The following is a 22,322-nucleotide window of genomic DNA, read 5'->3' as shown; positions in this document are numbered from 1 at the left end:
TCCGCCCAGGGTGCAAAATTAGCCAGGTACGCCCCTGGAAGGCGACTCTTCCCTTGAAGAAAAACGTCTTCGGCAGCGTGTGTCCGTCCGTGAGTTGTCCACTCTATTGGATGGAGGGGTGCGCGGTCACGTTGATTGCGCGCTCTCGCTCCGCGAGCTGCAGCCAGCCAGCCAGCCAGGCAAAGCAAGCAGTCAGCGACGGACAACGACTGGAGCGCTGCAGACAACTCAACCCCCGGATCGCAATTCACAACGAGGTAAAATGCTTCCCATAGCAAATATTTGCTGCCGATCGAACATCGAAACCGCCATTTAAAATGGCTCGACGGTGACGTGTTCACGCGACAGCCGTCCTCCATGATTGATGGGCATACACGCGGAGCAACCGCGGCATGTCAAACCGAGAAATAACCGACCGGGAAGGGACGTGACAGGTCGTTTGACCTTTTGCACCACACGAATCGAGTCATAGACGATGATCGTTCTTTGGGATGCTTGTCATTAGCATAAAGGGAGCTAACTATACGGCCAAGTTGCTTTGCGCTTAAATGGCTACGGAAGCCTTCTCAGCGCAGGTGTCCTTTAATTAACCACACACTTCATTGGCGTTTTTAAGGTTTTTATATTATTTTATTTTTTAGTTTAAGGTAGAATTTAGTGTTTTAAAATGATGCGAAACCCACTGTGAGACATCACAGGGGACCGTTCTTGTTGCCCGGCCAACCTTCCACAATCATGATAGAATTGATGCGTGGGAGGAGTGGTCACATAAATCGATAAACCTGGCCAGTTTAACCCTTTATAAGAAATGAATTGAACTACTGACAGCAATCACCTTGTCAAAATAGATGTCTATTTCCCCCAATGAAAGATAAGCATTCACAGCCAGTCCTCATAGTGGAACTGAATTGGACATCTCTAATTGTCAATGGGAGGCAAGCTTACCCAATAAAAGCTTGAATTTGACTAAAAAGTGGCTTAGATCTTCTTCTTTTTTAATTCATGATTTTGCAATGTTAGTGAACAGGCTGCTAGGGCTTGACACAAGAGGCTACTCCTCACCAAATTGTCTGCTAATTTTCATATACACATACATATAAATGACATCTATTCAATAGTGTATGTTGAGAAAGGAGTAATTTACCATGCAATGCAACCAGATACAATGCTCATTCCGCATGTTTGATCATTGAACCTTCCTTTCCGTGTGTTTTTAAACCTGCAGGACCTGCTCGAAGAAGCCAGGATGCACAAAACCTCGGAAACAAAGGAAGTTTATCCGGAGATGGAAGAGAAGAGTGATATCGGGGCCTTGTGTCTTTCGTTAAGGTTTTGCTGGAGGCGAGGGTGATCAGACAAAAGAGGAACTCAGAACCCAGACGAGCTGTTCTCTCTTCCTCTTCGTCACTATGGAATAAAGTAGGAGGTGGAGAATGCTGCAAGATGCTCTGCCAGCCAGCAGCAATTGGCGATGCAGTCTGAAAGCTGAAAGTAAATAGTGGAGCGCAAGAGGCGGCTTCTTTCGCACTGCTTTGTCTTGGCGCGCCAATCAGTGGGGCCTCCATTTTCCTCCATAATGTGCCTCTTATTAAGAGGTGGGATTCTTCTTTTTAAATCCCCGCTGGGTGAGGTCTTGGTTGCCCCCAATGCAAAGAAGCCTTAAAAACCAATTATCAACGACGCTCAAGGCCACAGTTGACACTCTCCGCTGACGAACAATGCAGGAATCATTTCAACGAGAATGTATGGCAGACTACAAGACTGCAGCAATCTCCAGCAGACGAAATGTCTGCTTAGCCCATTTCTCCATCCCACTCTTTCTACTCCTCTTACTCGCGGCTTCTCCGGGTAGGAGCATACACATGGAGGCCATCGAGAGCCACAGCGAGTTCAGCTGCGAGCCCATCCGACTGCGAATGTGCCAGGATCTGCCTTACAACACCACCTTCATGCCCAACCTCCTGAACCACTACGACCAGCAGACAGCAGCGCTCGCCATGGAGGTACGTGCATTGTTGGCGTTGTACGGTTTTGTCACGGCGCGCTGCGAAATCGGATAGCCACCGCCGGCTAAAGAGGGGCTGAGGTGTAATTAGAGCGCATTGGCAGGTTTGTTGAAAAGTGTAGAGCAACGGCCTGCAATGTTTCACATTGTCGTGTCACGCACCTGCTAAAAGGAAACAAAAGAGCTCAAGAGCTCAGATGTGATTACGCATGTGAAAGGGGGCGGGGGGGGGTCCTGCTCAACAATGCTAGCCGCAAGCAGTTCATAGTCGACAAATTGGCGGATTTGACATAAATAGTGGTATTGGGTTTCCATTTGTGTATCGATCCGTGTCACAAAGCATTGTGATGTCCTTTGCAAACACCATTAAATCATCCATCGTTCATCCTTTGCACAGTGAAAAAAGGCTGCTGATTCAGCCTAGATTTTTTTTTGAATTACTGAGCACTTCTGTAGCACTAAAAATGTATTTTTCTACACCGATACATATTTCATGCATTTTAGCCAATCTGTTGCATCAAATAAAAATCGGCTGTAATTCCATGTGCCTTAACAAAAAATTCAAAACACTTGTTTAAATTGTGTATGGAAATTACGGTAAGTTTCAGACTACATACTGCTGCATTTTTTCCTATGCTTAAAACCCTGAAGCTTATATATGATGAATGAGATGCAGAATTTTTTGTCGTAAATATTTCACAATACAAGCAGCTTATAGTCCAGTGCTGTTGATATATGCTTTTTTAAAAATTGCTGCCAAAATGGAAAACGAATGTACAGGTTTGAACAAAAAATCATTTTCACAATATAAACTTGATTTATAAGACTACATTCAAATCTATTGTAGTAACCATGCAGTAGGCTAAAGTACTGTTTTAATAGGGCCATTTCAACTAAACAATGGCATTGTGTCTTTTTGTTATGACAATCATTTTAGAGACTGAAAATGCACACTTTAGAAATAACAAATCCTTTTGAAAATAGTTGCATTAATGCTGCATGCAAATTTCAGTACATTACCAAAAATACAAAATGTAAGGCTGTGTGTGCATGTGCGCTCGTGTGTGTAGGTGTGTTTAAGTTAATAAATATACCTGATAGTGCCTCTTCAGTGTTCATTTACTGTGAACACTGTAGCTTCATTACTCTCAACACGATTATACGCCGGATAAAGAATTCAAGAAAACTTTAAAATAAGACCGGTTTAGCAAGTAGTTTCTACTTTAAAAAAAAAACCAAAAGTGCCCAAAGGAAACGTTGATTTTGCACCAGATAATATGGCACATGTCCCCCAAACTCGAACTGTTTTCCCATTATTTAGGCAACAGGATACTTGGAGACTTCTAGGTACTCGTACTCAGGCATTAAATATCAAAGTGCTACAAGCAGGTGATCTGCCTTGATCATATTACAATTGTATCTTCCAGATACATGTTACCACTGCCGGAGACGCGCATGGTTGAATGTGTGCAGTCACTGAGACACTAGTCATCTTTTTTTGAATGAGAAGCATTGAAAACATTGCACACAAGTGCTTTCATGGTGGCAACAACTACCCCAAAATATTTGGTGGTGTGTAAGCGCGGACCTCACATACACTCGTAAAAGCACAATATCATATTGCATGTCTTTCTTCTTTTGTTACTACCCGGAGAAGTGAGGCGTAGATCAAGGTGTGGCTGATTAATTGTGACAAATTACTATTTGCGAAGGAAGTATTAGTTTACACTGAAGTCGATGTGTTCTTTCTTAAGCGATTAGCCAAAATAAATTGAATAATAATAGCAACTGCAGTTGATTTTAATGAGAACGTCACATTGTTCCTCTGAGAGCTGTCGTCCAGGTTTCACTTTGTTTTGTCTAGCATGAGCCGCTGGTGCAAATTCTATAGGATAACGGAATAGATACAGTCTACTGGATTAAATCTACCTTCAGCGGAATGTCGCTTGCTGGAAAGCGGTTACATTTGGACAAGACCGCTCTTAGCTGTGAACCTTCATTGATTTTCAGGCCATTTTGGCCACAGTTGATGTGGAGAAGTCACTAGATCTGATCTTCAGACAAACGGGGAGGGGGTCCTCCGTACTGCACAATGCTGAATTTTATGCACTGTTTGTTCACTTTGTCAAAGACTTCACTCAGCAAATTAATGCGGCTAATTCCCCAGTGGCATGTCCAAACATGGCTGACTGGAGACTGTGAGGAGCATCTGTTAATGAACTCCCTTTGACCCACATGACGACGTATCCTTGTAACAGACACTATGCAGCCCTCCGGCCATAGAAAGGCACGGCTCCCTGAAAATGGCCAAGCCGCAACTTGAACCCCGCTAACATTCCTACCCGTCTCTGTTCGAGCCAGACTTGCTCGTCCTGCTGGGAGCCCCGCAAGAAATTCAATCATCTCTTTAGTCCATGACCGACTGAACAACTAATTTTGCGTTTGTAAACATCTCCTAAAGCTAATATGGGTTGCAATGTTATCTCAACTTTCTACACCCATTCCTGTTTTTCATACATAGAATTTCTGGTTTCATTAGCATTTCCTATTCTGTCTTTCTTTGGAAAAATGATACAAAATTCACATGTAGGTCTCTTTTATTTTTAGTTTGATTGCTAACTTCAGCTGTGAGTGCCAATCAACAGCTTTTTAAGTGTTTGCCCTGTGTGGATTTTTTTTAAATTGTCAACTATCAGATGCATGTGGTCGTGGTTGTTGCCGCCATCTCATGTTTTTGTTCACAATTGATACAAATAATCAGTAAAGCAACGTCTTATATTTTTCAAATTCACTTGCAAGTGAATCGCAGGCAATCTTGAATATAAATTAAAGCTTTCATTGAAGGATACTAATAATTGTTTATTATATTTTTAAAATGCATAGGGAGGGCTTAAGAAATCACTCGCTTTGCTTTTGTTCTTCTTGGGAGGACACTAACTAAAGTTACTCCCCTCCCCTTTAATCATTGATGGATCAGAATAAAATGTAATAGGTATTTTCTAGGAATGTATACGCTTTAATCCATGCAGCCCAACTTCTTTATTTTTCTCAGGGCTGATTAATTGTGGATTTGATAAATATATTAGTAGATAGTATAGTGTCAGATTTTTTTGGGTACTGAGTGTTGTGATTTGCTTAATCTTAGTTTTTTACCTCAATAAAATTAGCCTATTATAAGTAATACCTTTTTCCAAGCATACCAGAGAAGAAAGATAACCTTAATGAAGACAATGCGGCTTCCCCCTCAAAAAATCGTTTACCAACACTTGGTCCTTTCGCACGCTTGTATGCTATTTGAAAATGATCCTTCCTGGAGACAAAGTAAAACCACCACTGACAAATTGGAGTATTGTAACGTCTTTTCGAAACTACGACTATAATACCTTTTGTGGGTATAAAACCCCTATACGCTTTTATTAAAGTGCCTGGAATCTAAATTTCAGTGGTGAAATAGGTTGATCCTCCTGTTTAAGGCACATTTATTTAGAGTTAATAACACAGGTTTTTGTTTTATGCAATGCAATAGATTAACTTACACTTCCTGTGTGTGTGAGAGCATAAAGGACAGGCCAATGGTGCCAGCTGCCATCCTTCACTACCACTAACTGGCTGCTAATCTTTTTCTCAGTGGCACAATGAAGACATCGATTTTTACTATCTAATCTTTCACAATAGTCTATAAAACCTGCTCTACAGGGTGTGAGAGACTTCAAGCTAAAAGGCTATTAGGCTAAGTACCGCTATAATGGCAGAAGGCTGTGCAAATGGCAAAATTCTATCTTTGCGAGTACATGACTACAGCCAGTCTGTCCATCTGCCACCATATTTTATGGTTCCCAGAGGATGTGCCAGGCGTGACATGGAACTCTATTTCAGTTTCATTGACTTGGTATGTTCGAGATTTAGATGGATAGTATGACTATAATCAGGGAATTTGCTCACATAAGCAGTTTTTTTTTACATTTAGGGTTTTTTACACATGGAATAGTATTTTATGGGACAGTTATCAAAGGTTTGTGGTATTTGGTTTAATTCTAATGTTATTCACATTTTGAAAAAATAATGATATAATTGTAAACTGTCAATAAAATATATATAAATTATCACGGAATAGCATCGCCATTTGCTCCCCTTATTAATGTTTGCAATTCCCCGTATTAAGTGATAATAAACCGTACAAACACAACGTGGTCACATATTTACTCACACAGGGCGTACTTTAAAATCTATAATTTTCCCCCAAAGTGGACAGGTGCCATCAGCCTTGTGTATGCACTAAATTCAAGATTCTGTAGATTTCGCTGTATGACGCTTGTAGCTTGAGTGTCTGGGTATGCGCTATATAGTGACTGATGCACGTGCAGACATCATGGTTAAAGCATGACAATATTAGCAATCGACAAAGCTGTTTTCCTCTGCTACCAGTGACCGAGACGATCCGGTTTTACAAAAAAAATGCACTTTAAAAAAAAAATCCGTACAAAAGTTGTTATACGGTGTACAAAATTTGAAATGATCAAAATTCGTATAAAATACGGGAAAACGTATACATTAACAGGTATTGAATAGTATACTCGAAATAGTCACAACAGAAATCCAATCTTAACACCTAAAGTGTATGCGACGAAAGACAGACATCCTTTTATTCAGGTTGGTTCTAGTTACATTATACACAAGTAGCCATTTGACAGTAATGGCATGCTAATGTGGTGCAGAAGAATATGATGCCCCGTTAGGAATAATGAGCCGAGCAGGTGCCTATTCTGTCGCACTTTAAATTGACAGTTCTCAGCCCAAAATGACGAATTGATGATTGACTGTCAGGTATTTATGTAGTAAATCAGTATTAAAAGACATTTTAGAGCTTTTCCTATCCTACAGGACCACCCATGACCATTAACTCTGCCTACATAAGACAAAAGAGCTCAAGGGATCAAGATTTTTTTTTCCTTTGCTAATACTTGGAGCAAGTTACATGATCGCAGTGACAGTCTGTATACTGTAAAAATACACTACAGTGTCCTGACTTCAAGTTTACATTTTATATGAATGTTGTTAGTTTGTACTGTAGTTTAATGGGAAAGCTTCTATTGTTGAAGTTTTCCAGCAGCCGGAAAAGCTTTGTAGGGGACAAAATGAATGTTTATTATTTGTGCGCTGGACCAGAAAGTGAATTTAAGGACTAAACAGGCGAAAACGGCAGTAGAGTGACAGGTTGTGTAAAGTCTTTAGAGCCCTACTGTCTCCGGTGTTTGTCTTTGTCTCAGCATGGAGCCTGTCCTTCAAAACTCAACTTGCTAAGCTTAAGAAGGGCCACCCCGGGGCCACGAGGTCCCCGCAACAGAGAGAGAGCTTGTGTGAGAGAGTTCACGACTTGTTGTGCTGAAGTGTGGTCTGCTGTGTCTTTTATCCCATTGTGTGTGAAGGAATTGAGTTTTAGAAAGTGCCAGTTGTTTTCTTGCGCCGTGTGAGCGAGTTTCTGCGGGCATGTTGGGCACATCTGAAGAAGTGGACAGACAGACACCTCGTTTAAATGTTCCTGTTTATTCCCGTTGGACTCTTGATTATCATGCTCATTCTCAGAGAGTCTATTGAAGCTGCCAACCCAAATGAAGCAATCATTTATTTATGCTCAGAACAAAGGCACTGCCTGGTGCTGCTTTTTTGGCAGACTGTTCCCATCGGCATAGCTGCCACTGCTGCTTATCCAATCCGACAATGGCAAGTTAAGCGAGATTTAGGGAGACATTGTTCAGCTGTTTCATGGCTGAAACACCGTTCTGCTGCCCACCAAGGCCCGCTGTCATTTATCGCTTTCCAGAACAAGCCTAGGTCACACCTCCAGTTTCTGATGTTATAGTTATGCGAGTATATATATGTGCGTATGTGTGTGTGTATGTATGTATATGTACGTGTGTGTGTATATGTGTATATGTATACTATACACATTTGTATGTATATATCCATTAGATGTCCCAAGTCATTTCTATGTTAAATGTATTTGTTGAAAAATGGTCGAGACATTTTAAAAGTTTTATTATATCAATGTATGCTTTCTTCCATAAATATCAGTTAAGGAGAAGTTAAATGCAAATTGTGTGGAGAAATACATTCCTTAAATTTACTGTCTAGATTGCGCTAGTTGACGTTAAGCATGTTACGGGACAGAAACTGATGGCTTCTACAGTACTGTATTTCCAACTAGTATTCACGATGACATATTTTTTAATATCTGTAAAGCTTGTTTGTACCATTATAGACAATTCTGTAGTTGAATGTATGTGGAGGCGCGCACTCTTTGGCTACATACACACACACATAAATGAAGCTTATCCATGTCTTATGGACTTAATCTGAACCTGTGACCCAGACTGGAAAGTAACTGTGCGTGTGCGTCTAATTGTTTAAGCCTTCTGAGTGTTGTGCTGGAAATGTTGGAAATAGTAAAAGCATGAAAACTCTTTACGGCTGGGCGATTGGTCAATTATTATTGATCTAATAGACTTTGAACTTTATCTTTAGTAAAAAAAAATCTGACAACTCTACTACCCAATTTTACAGCATTAAGAAACAATTGATTTACTCCATTAGGCCTTAATTAAATCATTATAAAATCGAGCCCTGTGTCAAGCCAACACATCCAATCATTGTCAATTTGATTAGGATTGAGATCAGTAGGCAAAATATTTCAAATCAGGATTGCTGCAAAATTGCTGCATCCCTGTTCATTATTCATCTCACTCTCTTGCTCTCCCTATGACAGAATGTAGATTTATCAGCAGATGGGCTCACCAGTGCAGCTTGCGTGTGCGTGGGAGCCATCACATTCCTCGCCATTTTCAGCATCTCTGCTCCACTACAAATACATCTCCATTTTAATTGACCCCTTTCACTGCACGACAATATATGTTATGTACTATATTCTCTAGGGATGTGTATTGCCTCATGCATGGTGATCTGATTTTATCCTGATGAGTCCTGATACTAAACTTTGGGACGATTATTACCAATATCACTTTGGGAAAATAATAAATCAAATTGGACATAAAAATACATGTATTGGATTGGATTGGATTGGATAACTTTATTCGTCCCGTATTCGGGAAATTTCATTGTCACAGTAGCAAGAGGGTGAGAATGCAGATTAAGGAAAAGGAATTTTAGACATAAATAGATAATAAGTAAGTTAAAATAAATACATGAATAAATATATTTGTTTTTATATTATATATTATTATATTATTTCTGAAACCTCATTCAGCACCAAAGTAAACATGTCTTATGTTTGAGTAACATACAGCCTTCACTGTATAATTTTAAGTTTTAAGTGCAGACCCGCTTTAGTGCAAATCACGTTAGTCCAAACCTAGTTAAGTGCAGGATTCTGATTGGAAGAAAAAAAAAACTTAAAGGATGTATAGCACTGAATTTGGGACCTACTGATTATTTCCACCAAACACAAGTGTAAAGATGGATTCAGGCGGATTTTGAATCGAAACGAGGATCATGCAAATATCGCCATATATCTCCGAATCAATTTTTAAAAACACTTATTATTCTCTGATGGTTTCAGCCTTTGAAAAGAGTTCTGCCACATTGTATGCACATGCTCGTCCTTTACCCTGTTATCCTCCAAGAGACAAGGGCCTGCTGGAGCAGCCACATCACCTGTTGCCATGGCAGTTAAATAGGCAGGGAAGGCAAGACAGGAATGAAAGAAGGCACACATGCAGGGAGGGGAACGGCCAGATAAGTGTATGTGGAAATGGAAGAGAGGAATATAGACATACTCGACGGGAAGTTTTAGTTAGATAATATACTTGTTAAGTCCTTATTTTATTTTACCACATTCGATGTTGTTTGGTTTAAAAATAGCCGTCTTACAGTATAGTGTACTTTTTTTGTCACTATTAAAGCGTTTAAAGGTAATATTGTTGATGACACTTGTATTAATGCTAGTTGTTTGCATACAAGTTTGTTTCATATGCTTAAAAATATGTTTAGGTCTTTATAGGGCAAGTGACAATTTTTGTTAATAAAAAAAAACATTTGGACATCACATTTCAGTAAACGTAGGCCACAATAGTCCAATTTCGTACAATTGTGGGCTACGTGACCTAAAAGGTGATGTGCACATACAGTCTGTGGATGTCAGGCCTTAGTAATAATTATGCTGTTTTTACTATTAGACGTTATTTTTAGATGTTGGATTAAAACAACTAAATTACTATAATTAAAAAGCACAAAATTAGAAATACACTGGTTATGGCCCCCAATAAAACAAGTCATTTCCCCCCAACTTTCATTTTATTTAAATAAATACAGGATGAAGGGAGAATTGTCGTCGAGTACTTTACCCTTACTTTATTTATCTAACTTCTGTTTTCCAAGCAATCAAAATTATTGAGCTATTTTGGATGACATTTAAATAAATTGTAAAGCTGCCAAAGAAAGGCGGTCAAAGTTAATGAATACTGATGCTCTAGAGGTGAAAAGAATGTGAAGGAGGTGGACAAGTGCATATCTAGAATAATTGCAGTGGTAAATAGGCGGGAGGTTAAGAAAGGAAGAAAAAGAAAAAGATAGCAGTGGAGAAGGAGGGGAAATGAGCGTGAGGGGGAATGCTATTATCAGCTTTGTCCAGTCCTCCTTACTAAAGGCTGGATGGACATGGATAAGGGAACAAATGAATGAAAGGCAGAGGAGGGTGCTTCTTTCCTAACTCTCTTTTCAGTGATTAGTGAGGAAAGCATCACGCTCGTCTGTTCATAGTCGCGGCCTGTCTTCTGCCAGTCATCCCAACAAGAGAAGTCTGGCTCACAGCCACTTTGCGCGTCATGTGATTTTGCAGCAGAACTGCTGTAGCAAATGTAGTGATGGATATGAAGCGGAGAGGGGCAGCGGCCATTGTTATACGTGTCAAATGGAATAATAGTGTTGTGCTGGAGTGTGGGGGAATAATAGAATGAACGTTGGAGCGAGGTTGAGGTGAAAGTGAATATTTGAATCCTTAAAATGGAGCATCGAGGTGGCCCACGCAGGTGAAGCGCTAGATTTGATGCGGCGATACAAATTGAGGTGTGTCCTGTCACTGTTCGGACTACGGGGCCTCATTGACTGTGTGAGTCCCAGATTTATAAAAGGGGGGGTTGGTTTGAGGTTGATGTCCAGATGGCCTCCGCTGAGGTTTAGCAACAAAACCACACATTTTGCGCCTAAGTATCGCCGTGTTTTAAGAGAAACTCTCTGCATTTAGTCATTTGAATGAGGATTTAAGAGATTACAATTCAGATTTGTTAAGTGATAAACACATGGGGGGTGAATCAATGTAACATGAGAACATTTTCAGTTTTGTTTGAACGTCTATTAAAGCTTTCAGGTTAAAATTTTGGAGTCAACTATGTATAGACCACTTTAAGCTTTTGAAATATGTTTTTTAATGTGCTTTGTTTAGTGCCCGCTAATGTATGGTTAAAAAAAACGTGTCAGAAAAGCATGGCGGGCCACCAAGCTTATAAAGCACTTGAGGAATTCCTGCTCCTTTTAAGGAATGAATGAGGTTTTTCTTTCAATGAGGATTTGTTTCTTTGGTTGCTTAAAACAAATAGACTGCCACCACAAACACAAAGCTGATTACAGTTTTCAGGAAGCGTGAGTCATTCTCACACACCAATTACCTCTTCCGATCCTTTTGACTCCCCCTAATCCATACTTTTCTTCCTCATTCCACTTTAGTTTTTTTTTTTTTTTTACCACACTGTCCTGCTTTCCATTTTTTTGCCTCCTGTCTTTTTGTGCAGCATTGACACTGGATTTTTGACAACTGCTCTAATGAGCTCACCCCACACTCGCTCTCCATAATAGCCTCCGGACAACACACTGCTCATGTGCCTAATGTAAACCGCTCGTAAGTTGTCGATTTGGGTCAATTCTACATTGCTCTTCTCACCATCAACGGGATGCACAAGGTGCTTTACATATCGACAAAAGGAAAAAACAAAGCAGAAAAAATAGACTATTTTCTTTTCCCTTAAAAGGATATTTATGCTTTTGCATCCTGGAAAAAAAGTGTTTTCAGTAAGCTTGCAGGCACTTAACAGGCATCTCTTCTCTAGATCGCACAATTCGACTTTTAATTATGTGCCCATGTCATTCTCTGGCTTTCTTTCTTTTATTTTTTTTCCAAGGTTTTTTTTTTTTCTTCCTCTTGGGGTTCCTCCCCCTGAATATTGTGTAGACCAGCAGTTAAGAAAAAGAAACTTAATCCTTCCATTGAACAGGAGTTCAACCAGTCAGGGGCTTTTTCTCATTTTCCTCTGTGTCAAAAAAACCCAAAGCAACCTGCTTCTCATTCCAAATGCTTACATTTACCCCTCACCCACATGCAGAAAAACACACATTTTATATTTTGCTGATTCTTGAAATTACCGGAAAAGCACATACCGCTAATTCAGAAGTGACATATTTTTTTAAATAATATTTGCTAATTGTGCAGTCGAGAGATTAAAAAAAAATACTGTTCTCGGAAAAAAAACATTGAATACGAATAAGTCCTCTTTCGCCTTGTTTTTTGCGGCAAGTCCGCAACATTAAATTGATTCAAATTCTTTGTGTTGTGAAGGTGGAGAAGATTTAAAAGTGCGACCTGTTGAGTGACAATTTAATCTCCGTCAGGTTAGCACACATCGCCGAGGGAGGCCAGAACGAAAAACGAGCAGTTTCGGAGCATTGATCAAAGGAGTCTTGCTGCGGTAGATTTATCCGATCGTTTTTTTCACAACCTCATCTTGGTATATCCTCTCCCCGGGGCTACGTTTATCGGATTTTTGAATTTCACTCAATTCCGTACAAAGGTTTTGGCACATTATTTAACAATTTATTACAGTCCAAAGACGCCACCCAAGCTGGGATAATTGTCTCAATTGCTTAACGCATTGACCTGTGCACGCACGCACGCAATGCTTGCGCACTTCTAGGCCAACTGCACGATTTTTCGGCACGACGGAAATTCCGGCATAAGAAGAAAGACACAAACGGTCACGCTTTGGAGAAACAGGCAGAATGAGGACACACAAAATGGGAGTCGCACACATTTTCTTTGCTTGAGTTAGTACGGGTAGAGACGGACAAAGGTTTTTTTTTTCCTTCGGCCAGTGAGACACACTGATGTAAAAAGAGTTAAGTATCGCCTGAGGCTGGACCGCGCCATGCATGGATTCAGCAGTTAGACAGAATTGGAGACATCCGTAAAAATACATCAGATTCCAGGCAAAAAGAAGGCCATTGTAGTGACTGTCGGTTCACTGAGATCTTTTTGTAAGAGATGCTGCTTCAGCAGATTCAAATGCATTTAAATACATATGCAGAAATAGTTGTGGCCATGAAGTAGGCATACATTTCCCATCTAAGGCCATTTATTTGCACAGTGGTCTGGCAATGAAGTATTATGATTTTTTTTGGGATGAAAATAGACTGTTAAAAAATTAGTTCTTAACCGCTAATTGTCTGTTTTTGGTAACAAAAGAAAAAATAACCGCCTCGTGTCGATATTCATCGACATTCTACATACTGCCTTTTGGGTCAGGTAGAACACAATGTTAACATTATGTAAATAATGGTGGCCTACATGGAATGGTGATTCATTTGGACAGCAAGTTTTAATTGTCACATATATATTATATATTTATCTGTATATTTATGCATGTCATTATTGTGTATATAAATGGTAATATATACATTTATTCATTTATAAAAAGCTAAGTAATTGAATTAAAATAAATGAACTGAAATATGCTCTGGTTTTGGCCAGGTTTTTTTTTCATACTATGTATCATTTAACTCATCGATTTATGTCAATTTCATTTAACCTGGGATGACTGCATCTGAATACTAAGGTTTCATTCAATTCATTTTGGATAGGGTTGGCAACAATTCATGAGTTGAATTTCTCACAATGTCAATGGCAGTCGGGGATTTAAATGAACGCCCTACTAATCTGTATCAAAAATATCATGCTCAACAGTCAGCATATCAATTGTTCAACTAGATAATATGGCTCCAAAGTCATACTTTTAATTTTCCATGTGTCCCTACAACTCCTTAACTGTAGATTGGTGAATTATTGAGCGATTTTGAATGCAGTTACGCTCACGTGCAGTTGTGTGCACGAGCCCAAAACTGTGTCACTCTGATCACGCACCGCTGCATCCATTTACTGGTGGAACATGTGCAGATCTGGAACACGGCAATTGAGAACGATCAAAACATGCACACAAAGCTGGGGTGGACACACAAACGCACACAAAAGACGTACACGATCACACATGAATAGGTCTTTGCACTATCGGACTTGTACACTGTAAGAGTACGCAGTAGCTTTTGTCGTCAGTCAATGAAAGTATGCTGTTTTTATCAAATAAATTACACACACACACACATTCCCTGTAGTTTTGTATCCAGTCTCTTTGTGTTTCATTATAATGCTTCATGGATTTCATGCGAGGAAGGTGCACAAACCGTCAATTGCTGACAACTACCTGGACAAACTGTCAATACGAATTATTAAGCGAAACCCAGTGGTGTGCCGTCAAGGCCTTCTCTAAGAAATATCTGAATCACAGACTGATGTTAATTATATTTTTTCCCATGAATACTTATTAAATAATTCCAAATTGTCTGCTAGATTCCTTTCATTGCTTTTCCCCCTGGTTGCACTGCTTCCAGATGTATGTTTTCATATTGAAGCATTTAACCAATCAAATTTCAGCCATTATTTGTTGCCAGGGTCAGAAATCTGCCTAAGCCTGTCACAATCCGGAACGAACATTTTCAGCGTTAAATCGAATAAAAATGTTTGCCAGAAATATGACAGGATAGGCTCGACTTACAGCATTAGCTTCGATGGCAATAGAAAAGAGGGAGGAAAGAAAGGAGGATGGATATTGTGTGCAGGTAAAAAGTATTTTTGGTGAGTAAAATATGGCTATATTCCTAAGTAATCAATTCAATTGTATTTTTTATGTCGCAAGCTGTAGCTGCAGTAAAGGTTTTATAGCCATAAAATAGTTTTTGAGGGTTAGATTGATTCGCTGAAGGCGTCGCTAGAAAATTCACGGACCGCCGATGGTGAAACCAATTGATGAAAACTAGAATACAAGCTGTGATTAAAAGGAAACGATAACTATCTGAAATTACATTGTTTATTCACATAAGCAACTAATGCATTCAAATTAAAAACACCTGTCCCTTTGTTTTCATGACAAAACTCAATTTCTAAATTAATATTTTGTTTTTGTTGAGTTTTGTGATTTTATTTTGTTAAAAAAAACTGCATATAATACTTAAAGCAAATCTGATATTGAAAATGAAAATGTCTGTATTTGTGTCACAGCCCTTCCATCCCGTCGTCAACTTGGTGTGCAGCCCTGACTTGCGGATGTTCCTGTGTGCGCTCTACGCCCCGGTGTGTGTTGTGTACGGTCAGGTGTCCATGCCGTGCCGCACCCTCTGCCAACGCTCCAAACAAGACTGCCATAAACTCATGGAAATATTTGGACTCACCTGGCCGGATGATATGAAGTGCAGCAGGTGAGTGATTGAAAATGGTTTACAGTGTCATGGCAGAAAAAAAGAAAAGAAAAAAAAAAGCTAGACGGCTCCATCCGCCCCTCCGCAGGTTTCCAGACTGCGACGAGGCGTATCCTCGCCGAGAGGACCTGCTGAAAATTTCCGGCCCCACCGACCAGTCACCCATGACCGTCCAGAGAGACTACGGCTTTTGGTGCCCCAGAGAGCTGAAAGTAGAACCGGAGCTGGGTTACTCATTCATGGGCAGGAGAGACTGCTCTCCTCCCTGCCCCTCCATGTACTTCAGCCGACAGGAAGTGACCTTCACCAGATACTTCATCGGGGTGACCTCCATCGTCTGTTTGTCCGCAACACTGTTCACGTTCCTCACCTTTCTCATTGACGTCAGCAGGTCTGTGTGACAGGGTTAGCTCTGGTTTGTTGTATCGAACGTGGCATTGCTTACAGAAGGGGATTTTTTTTTCCCCAATAGGTTCAGATACCCGGAGCGACCCATCATCTTTTATGCTGTGTGTTATGTCATGGTGTCGCTTGTGTTCTTCTTGGGTTTCTTGTTGGAGGACACTGTGGCGTGCAACTCGGTCAACCATGTACAGTTCAAAGCTTCAACTATAACACAGGGCTCACACAATAAGGTGAGAGAGAGTCAATATTGCATGCTCTTTGTTTTTGTGGGTTTACTACACGTGATCAGCAAGAACGTGTTGTCCTGTAGCGATGTCCCGATCCGATAATTTGTGTCATTACGTGCCCCCGGACACGGCTATTTTTGGAGTATCGGACCGTATCTGATTTTTATCATAATATCGAATCCGATCCAGTATATTGGTGTACTTTTAGCGTACCATCGATCTTTTCCACTGCAGGAAATCAAGGCACTAGGCAAAGATGTCTGCAGAGTGGGAACATTTCTCGTTAAACTAATTAGGTTTCATTATTTTTTGCTTTGTTTTTACTGCATGAAAGAATCAGCAAAACTTATCTTTTATTTTTTTTTTTATTAGATCTATGTCGGCAAAACCAATGTTGAAAAAAATTGTATCAGATTGGAAGTCAAAAAAATCTGCATTTGGACATCCCATGTGTTCTGTCTTATTTTAAAGTATATGCACTGGAGGTGCTCTGATTAGACCACACGTGTCAAAGTGGTGGCCCAGGGGCCACATCTGGCCCCCCGCATCATTTTGTGTGGCCCAGGAAAGTAAATCATGAGTGCCAACTTTCTGTTTTAGGATCAAATTAAAATGAAGAGTATAGATGTATATTAAATTTTCTGATTTTCCCCCTTTTAAATCAATACTTGTAATTTTTAATCATTTTTTTCTGTATTTTTGGTTCAAAAATAATTTTGTAAAATCTAAAAATATATAAAAAAGCTCAAATAAACATTGTTTTAGATCTATAAAAAAACTGGATTTTCAGGGCTTTTAATCCAGTTATTTTAATCCATTTATTAGAAAAAATCTAAATATTATATCTAAAATGGTCCGGCCCACGTGAAATCAAGTTGACGATAAAGCGGCCCGCGAACCTGACACCCTTGGATTAGACGATAAATATCAAATATTGTCCCACAATGTTTTTAAAACATTGGCTCAAATTCACCTCTAAATATGCTTACAAAGTAATTCATTTTAACCTCCATGCGATCTAATTTATTAATTATCTTTCTCTACCTCCGTCCCACAGGCCTGTACCTTATTTTTCATGATCCTCTACTTTTTCACCATGGCCGGCAGCCTGTGGTGGGTCATTCTAACCATCACCTGGTTCCTGGCGGCCGTGCCCAAATGGGGCAGCGAAGCCATCGAAAAGAAAGCCCTCCTCTTCCACGCCGTGGCCTGGGGGGTCCCGGGGGCCCTCACCGTGGCACTTTTGGCCCTCAACAAAATCGAAGGTGATGGCATCAGCGGCGTGTGTTTCATAGGACTCTATGACATCGACGCCCTGCGCTGGTTTGTTTTGGTGCCGCTCGGTCTCAACTTGGCGGTGAGTAAAGACACAACGAGGGAGCGCGTAGGGGGATCCCGCCGTTTGTCATTGCTTTCTCTAATCTCTAACCTGCCTCCAGGTGGGTGTCTCACTTCTCTTGGTGGGCATCGTGGCTCTGAACCGGGTGCGCATGGAAATCCCCCTGGAGAAAGACAACCAGACCAAGCTGGTCAAGTTCATGATCCGAATGGGTGTTTTCTCGGCGCTCTATCTGGTGCCCTCGCTGACCGTGATGGGTTGCCACGTGTACGAGCACGCCTACCGCCGCGTGTGGGAGACCACCTGGATGGAGGAGAACTGCCGCCGCTTCCACATCCCCTGCCCGTACAAGGTGGGTGTTCCCACACTTCATCCTCATCGCCAGCACGATACTCCTCGACTCGCGCTGCCTCCGCTCGGTCATGCTCCGCTTCCCCAACTCTAAAAGGTCTTTGTGCGCTCACGAAGAGCGACGTTTTTAGACTCGCCGGCTTTCAAAACGTGACGCGCGGACTTAAAAGCGTCCACGCTGAGCAGATGGGGGGCTTCGCATAATGCTTTTCGTGACGACGACGTCAGCCCGTTTGAGACGGGCACGCTAATTGGAAAAGGGGGCGGCAGGTGCAAGTGCTTATGTTACGCCAATGTGTGTGTGGGATAGAGAGAGAAAGAGCTCATAAAGGGGGACCCCACTTATGTCCTATTGTCCTGCTGGAATCTCAGTGTTACTCCGTGTCACTGGACATTCATCTAGCTTGGTGTTGCCTACAAGTGCTTGTGTGAGTGTGTGCATGTGAGAGAAGGGGGTGGGGGTCTGCCTTGGGCTCATTTCATTAAGTTTCTTTCGTTGCTAATAATATTCATTTATAAAATTCAGAGCGTTACCCCCTTTCCCGAGGCACCGTATTTTCCGGTTTATAAGTCGCACTGGCACAAAAATGCAAAATGAAGTAGAGGGTTGGGGAGGGGTGCTTTTTTTCTAAGTTACACTAGAGGTGTAAGTCACATCTATATGGGAAATTTAAGAGCAAATATACTTTATAGAAAAACCACGGTCATTGTGGGGAAAAAACGTCACACCCAAATTATGAAAAATTACAGTAATCTAACATTTCATTTTTTAACTTCATTTTATTGTTGTGATGAAAATATTTAACGTGGCTTGCAGGTTTAATGAGCACCTGTATAAGTCACTTGTAAGTCTTACATCAGGGAAGTATCAATTCTATACGTATGTAGAGTATAGAGTCAGAATTTCAGATATAACATTGTGTAGTGGGAAATAAATGTAGCCTGACATGAAAGTTAATGGCCAATTTTTCATTGTCACTGTCATGAAAATCCCAGACATTAAAATGTGGTGCGTTGCGCTATGACCTGTTGTGCCCTACTGCCCCCTAGTGTTTACAATGAGCCCAGAATGGAAGGCGGAACAGTTACGACCCTCCGGATCTTTTTGAGACTGTTCACAAACATACATTGATTGAACTTAAAAAGAGAGAGATATTGTCAAGCTGACCTCAGTGTGACTTTTAGGTGGCGCAGAACAGCCGACCATCCATGGCCTTGTTCCTGACAAAGTACTTGATGATGCTGGTGGTGGGAATCCCCTCCGCTTTCTGGGTGGCCAGCAAGAAGACCTGCTTTGAGTGGGCCAGCTTCTTGCATGGACGCAGGCGGAAAGAGTAAGCTTCTTTTAAGGGGGGGCACTTGGTTTTTTTTGTTGGCACAAAGTACCATTCTAAAGGACATTCAAGTTACAATTTTGTGAAAGTGGGAAATTTCAGAAAATCTCTCTTTTCCCATTGGACGTGCAGCAGCGGGGTGAATGAATCCCGGCAGGTGCTACAAGAGCAGCCCGATTTGGCCCAGTCGCTGCTGCGTGAACCCAACACGCCCGTCATCAGGAAGTCCAGAGGAACGTCCACTCAAGTAAATCCAATCGCAGTCATTCCACAACGGGAGGGCATTTTGGCTTCAAAATTCCTCGAAAAATGGCCATTCCATTTTCACTTGTTTAAGGCTAACAATTTTATAGAAAATGTGACAAATAGAAGTCAGGACATTTCATTTTGATTGACCTCCAGGCGTTTGATCTTTTTAAAAAAATAATTTGAAGGAAGGGTGTGACTTAAGATGTTCACCAGTTGTGGAATGACTAAATATGTTAAGTTTGGCGAATAGATACCAGGTAGAAATCCTATAATTCCCCCGGTATTGACCTACTTTCCCAAATGTTGTCTTCCTCTCCAAGGGTACATCCACTCACGCCTCCTCCACTCACCTGGCGGTCCTGGACGATCTGGACGAGCCCCCGAGAAGCCACCGGCCCGCCTCTGCCAAGAGCAAAGCCAGCAGCGTCCACAGCAAAAGCAGTCGCCGCGGCAGCTTGCGGCGTTCCCGCGACGACGGGTACGTAAATAGCGCATTCGCTGTCCCTCCCGCCCGTCTCATCGCGCCTCCACTTCTGCCAAGGAGCGAAACGGTGGTCTACAAAGGCGTGGAGGAGCGCGCTTTCCCCACCGGCGCCTCGCGTGCGGTCCACCCGCCGTCCTCGCACGGCAGCCAGAGGGACGCGAGCGAGGCCCCGCCGGCCCTGGTCACGCACGGATCCACGGCCAACGAGAGCCGCGTCGCCGACAATGACGCCACCGGGGCCTAACCGCCGCACGGTGGAAGAACACGCGTGTGGACTTGACTTTGTTTCGAGCAAGTACGGTAACACACTAGAAATTGAGTACAGACACGTAATTGCTGCCAACAATCCGAAATGGCTGTCAACGATATTCGGCAAACTTCATTTGTCCGTGGACCTAATGTGAACTTGTGGACCTCTTTGTGCGTTATTTCCACAATTTTTGTACTGTGAACGCGCTTTAAACGGTTTAGTTGAATTGGACTTATGGACTATGACCATTTAGCAATCATTTTTACACTATGACGCTTTGTTCAAATATACAAGTGCATCCCAAAAAAGGAGGCTACATTCACACCACAAGTCAAATATCTGGGCCTTTTTCTTTTCCAAGTGGATTTAATTCTGATATGTCCCAGTGCAACTAGTTTATCATTTTCATGACTACATTTGATAACTTAAGCCGCTCTTCTTTTGCAGGACATGATGTCTTTTTGTAAATAAGACTCTCCATTTTTGTGATCCTACCTCACCCCTGCCTTCTGTGCTCCTATCAAAAGCCACGGTTTGTTTGAGAATACACACACGCTCGACCACATACATTCTTGATCCTCATTGGTGACGGGTTTGCCTTCTGCCTCTCCTGCCTCTAAAACTGAAAAAAAGTTTTCATTTTCTTTTCTAGTTATCATGGTGGAATTTAAATGACTGATGGCATTCAATGTTGACATCACGTTGGATGAAAAATGTCGTGTTGTAAATGAGAAGCCTTCATTTTGTTTGCTTTAATTTATTTGCAGTTTAACTGCTTTAACTACTTTTACATGGAGTCAAATAAACTTGTTATGGGCTTGAAAATACAGTTGAGAGTAATGCCAGGTATTCTCATTTGTATTCACCAATCTTTTATTTCTTAATTTTTTTTCTTTTCAAGCTCAATTTTTTTTTCCAGGTCATTTGGGTCTCAAGGTCAAAATTTTTAGGGTCATTTGGGTCTCAAGGGCAAATTATTTTTCAAAATTTGACCTTTTTTGCAAAGAAAGAAAACCTCAATGTACATGGTCTTTTTTTAAAGCCTTACTGTACATGGTCTTTTTTTGCAAGAGAAAATAAAGCCTTACTATACATGTTCTTTTTTTGGGAGATAAAAAAGCCTTACTATACATGGTCATTTATAGTAAGGCTTATTTTCTCACAAAAAAAATGCCATGTATAGTAAGGCTTTTTTCCCAAAATCGACCATTTTTAGTAGACTTTTTTTTTAATCACACAAAAAGACCATGCATAGTAAGGCTTTATTTTCTCGCACAAAAGACCATGTATAGTAAGGCCTGTTTTTTTTCTGTGTATACGACCATGTATAGTAAGGCTTTTAAAAAAAAGACCATGTATAGTAAGGCTTTTAAAAAAACGACCATGTATAGTAAGGCTTTTTTTTTAAACGACCATGTAAAGTAAGGCTTTAAAAAAAATATATGACCATGTATAGTAAAGCTTTTTTTAAAAAGAAAATGACCATGTATAGTAAGGCTTTTTTTATACGACCATATATAGTAAGGCTTTTAAAAAAAAAAAAAAACGACCATGTATAGTAAGGCTTTAAAAAAACAAAAAACGACCATGCACAGTAAGGCTTTTAAAAAAACGACCATGTATAGTAAGGCTTTAAAAAAAACAAAAAACGACCATGTATAGTAAGGCTTTTTGAAAAAAAAATACGACCATGTATAGTAAAGCCTTTCTTTAAAGAAAATGACCATGTATAGTAAGGTTTTTTTTTTAAATGACCATGTATAGTAAGGCTTTAAAAAAAAACGACCATGTATAGTAAAGCCTTTTTTTTAAAGAAAATGACCATGTATAGTAAGGTTTTTTTTAAAAAGACCATGTATAGTAAGGCTTTAAAAAAAAAACGACCATGTATAGTAAGGCTTTTTTTTTCTTCAAAAAATACGACCATGTATAGTAAAGCCTTTTTTAAAAAAAAATACGACCATGTATAGTAAAGCCTTTTTTTTAAGAAAATGACCATGTATAGTAAGGCTTTTTTTTCTTCAAAAAACGACCATGTATAGTAAGGCTTTTTTTTAAAACGACCATGTATAGTAAGGCTTTAAAAAAAAA

General features: G+C 40.6%; 1 protein-coding gene across 3 annotated transcripts; it reads left to right on the top strand.

The window, feature by feature from the left end:
* Positions 1–76: 76 nt before the first annotated feature.
* LOC144068742 (frizzled-3-like) lies at positions 77–21,486 on the top strand. 3 transcript variants are annotated; one of them, XM_077593502.1, is made up of 11 exons: positions 79–257; positions 1,226–2,003; positions 15,396–15,592; positions 15,681–15,983; positions 16,065–16,227; positions 17,282–17,581; positions 17,664–17,915; positions 19,100–19,248; positions 19,384–19,495; positions 19,818–19,975; positions 20,039–21,483. In XM_077593502.1, exons 2-11 carry the CDS (start codon positions 1,719–1,721, stop codon positions 20,223–20,225), a joined length of 2,106 nt encoding a protein of 701 aa, XP_077449628.1. In that variant the 5' UTR covers positions 79–257; positions 1,226–1,718; the 3' UTR covers positions 20,226–21,483. The 3 variants fall into 3 exon arrangements, with proteins under 3 accessions (XP_077449614.1, XP_077449628.1, XP_077449620.1); XM_077593494.1 differs by having other exon boundaries at positions 83–257; positions 19,381–19,495; positions 20,039–21,474; XM_077593488.1 differs by having other exon boundaries at positions 77–257; positions 19,381–19,495; positions 19,818–21,486.
* Positions 21,487–22,322: the final 836 nt, after the last annotated feature.

Source organism: Stigmatopora argus, chromosome 2 (genome assembly GCF_051989625.1).
Source record: "Stigmatopora argus isolate UIUO_Sarg chromosome 2, RoL_Sarg_1.0, whole genome shotgun sequence".
Taxonomy (NCBI): Eukaryota; Metazoa; Chordata; class Actinopteri; order Syngnathiformes; family Syngnathidae; genus Stigmatopora; species Stigmatopora argus.
Note: the sequence above shows the minus strand (reverse complement) of the source record. Positions and strands in the feature narration are given on the sequence as shown.

Bases quoted from the DNA above. Each gene is read 5' to 3' on its own strand.
- LOC144068742 (XM_077593488.1), top strand. From the start codon at position 1,719: ATGCAGGAATCATTTCAACGAGAATGTATGGCAGACTACAAGACTGCA. The intron at 2,004-15,395 runs GTACGTGCATTG...TTTGTGTCACAG, and splicing joins CAGCAGCGCTCGCCATGGAG to CCCTTCCATCCCGTCGTCAA. The intron at 19,496-19,817 runs GTAAATCCAATC...TTCCTCTCCAAG, and splicing joins CCAGAGGAACGTCCACTCAA to GGTACATCCACTCACGCCTC.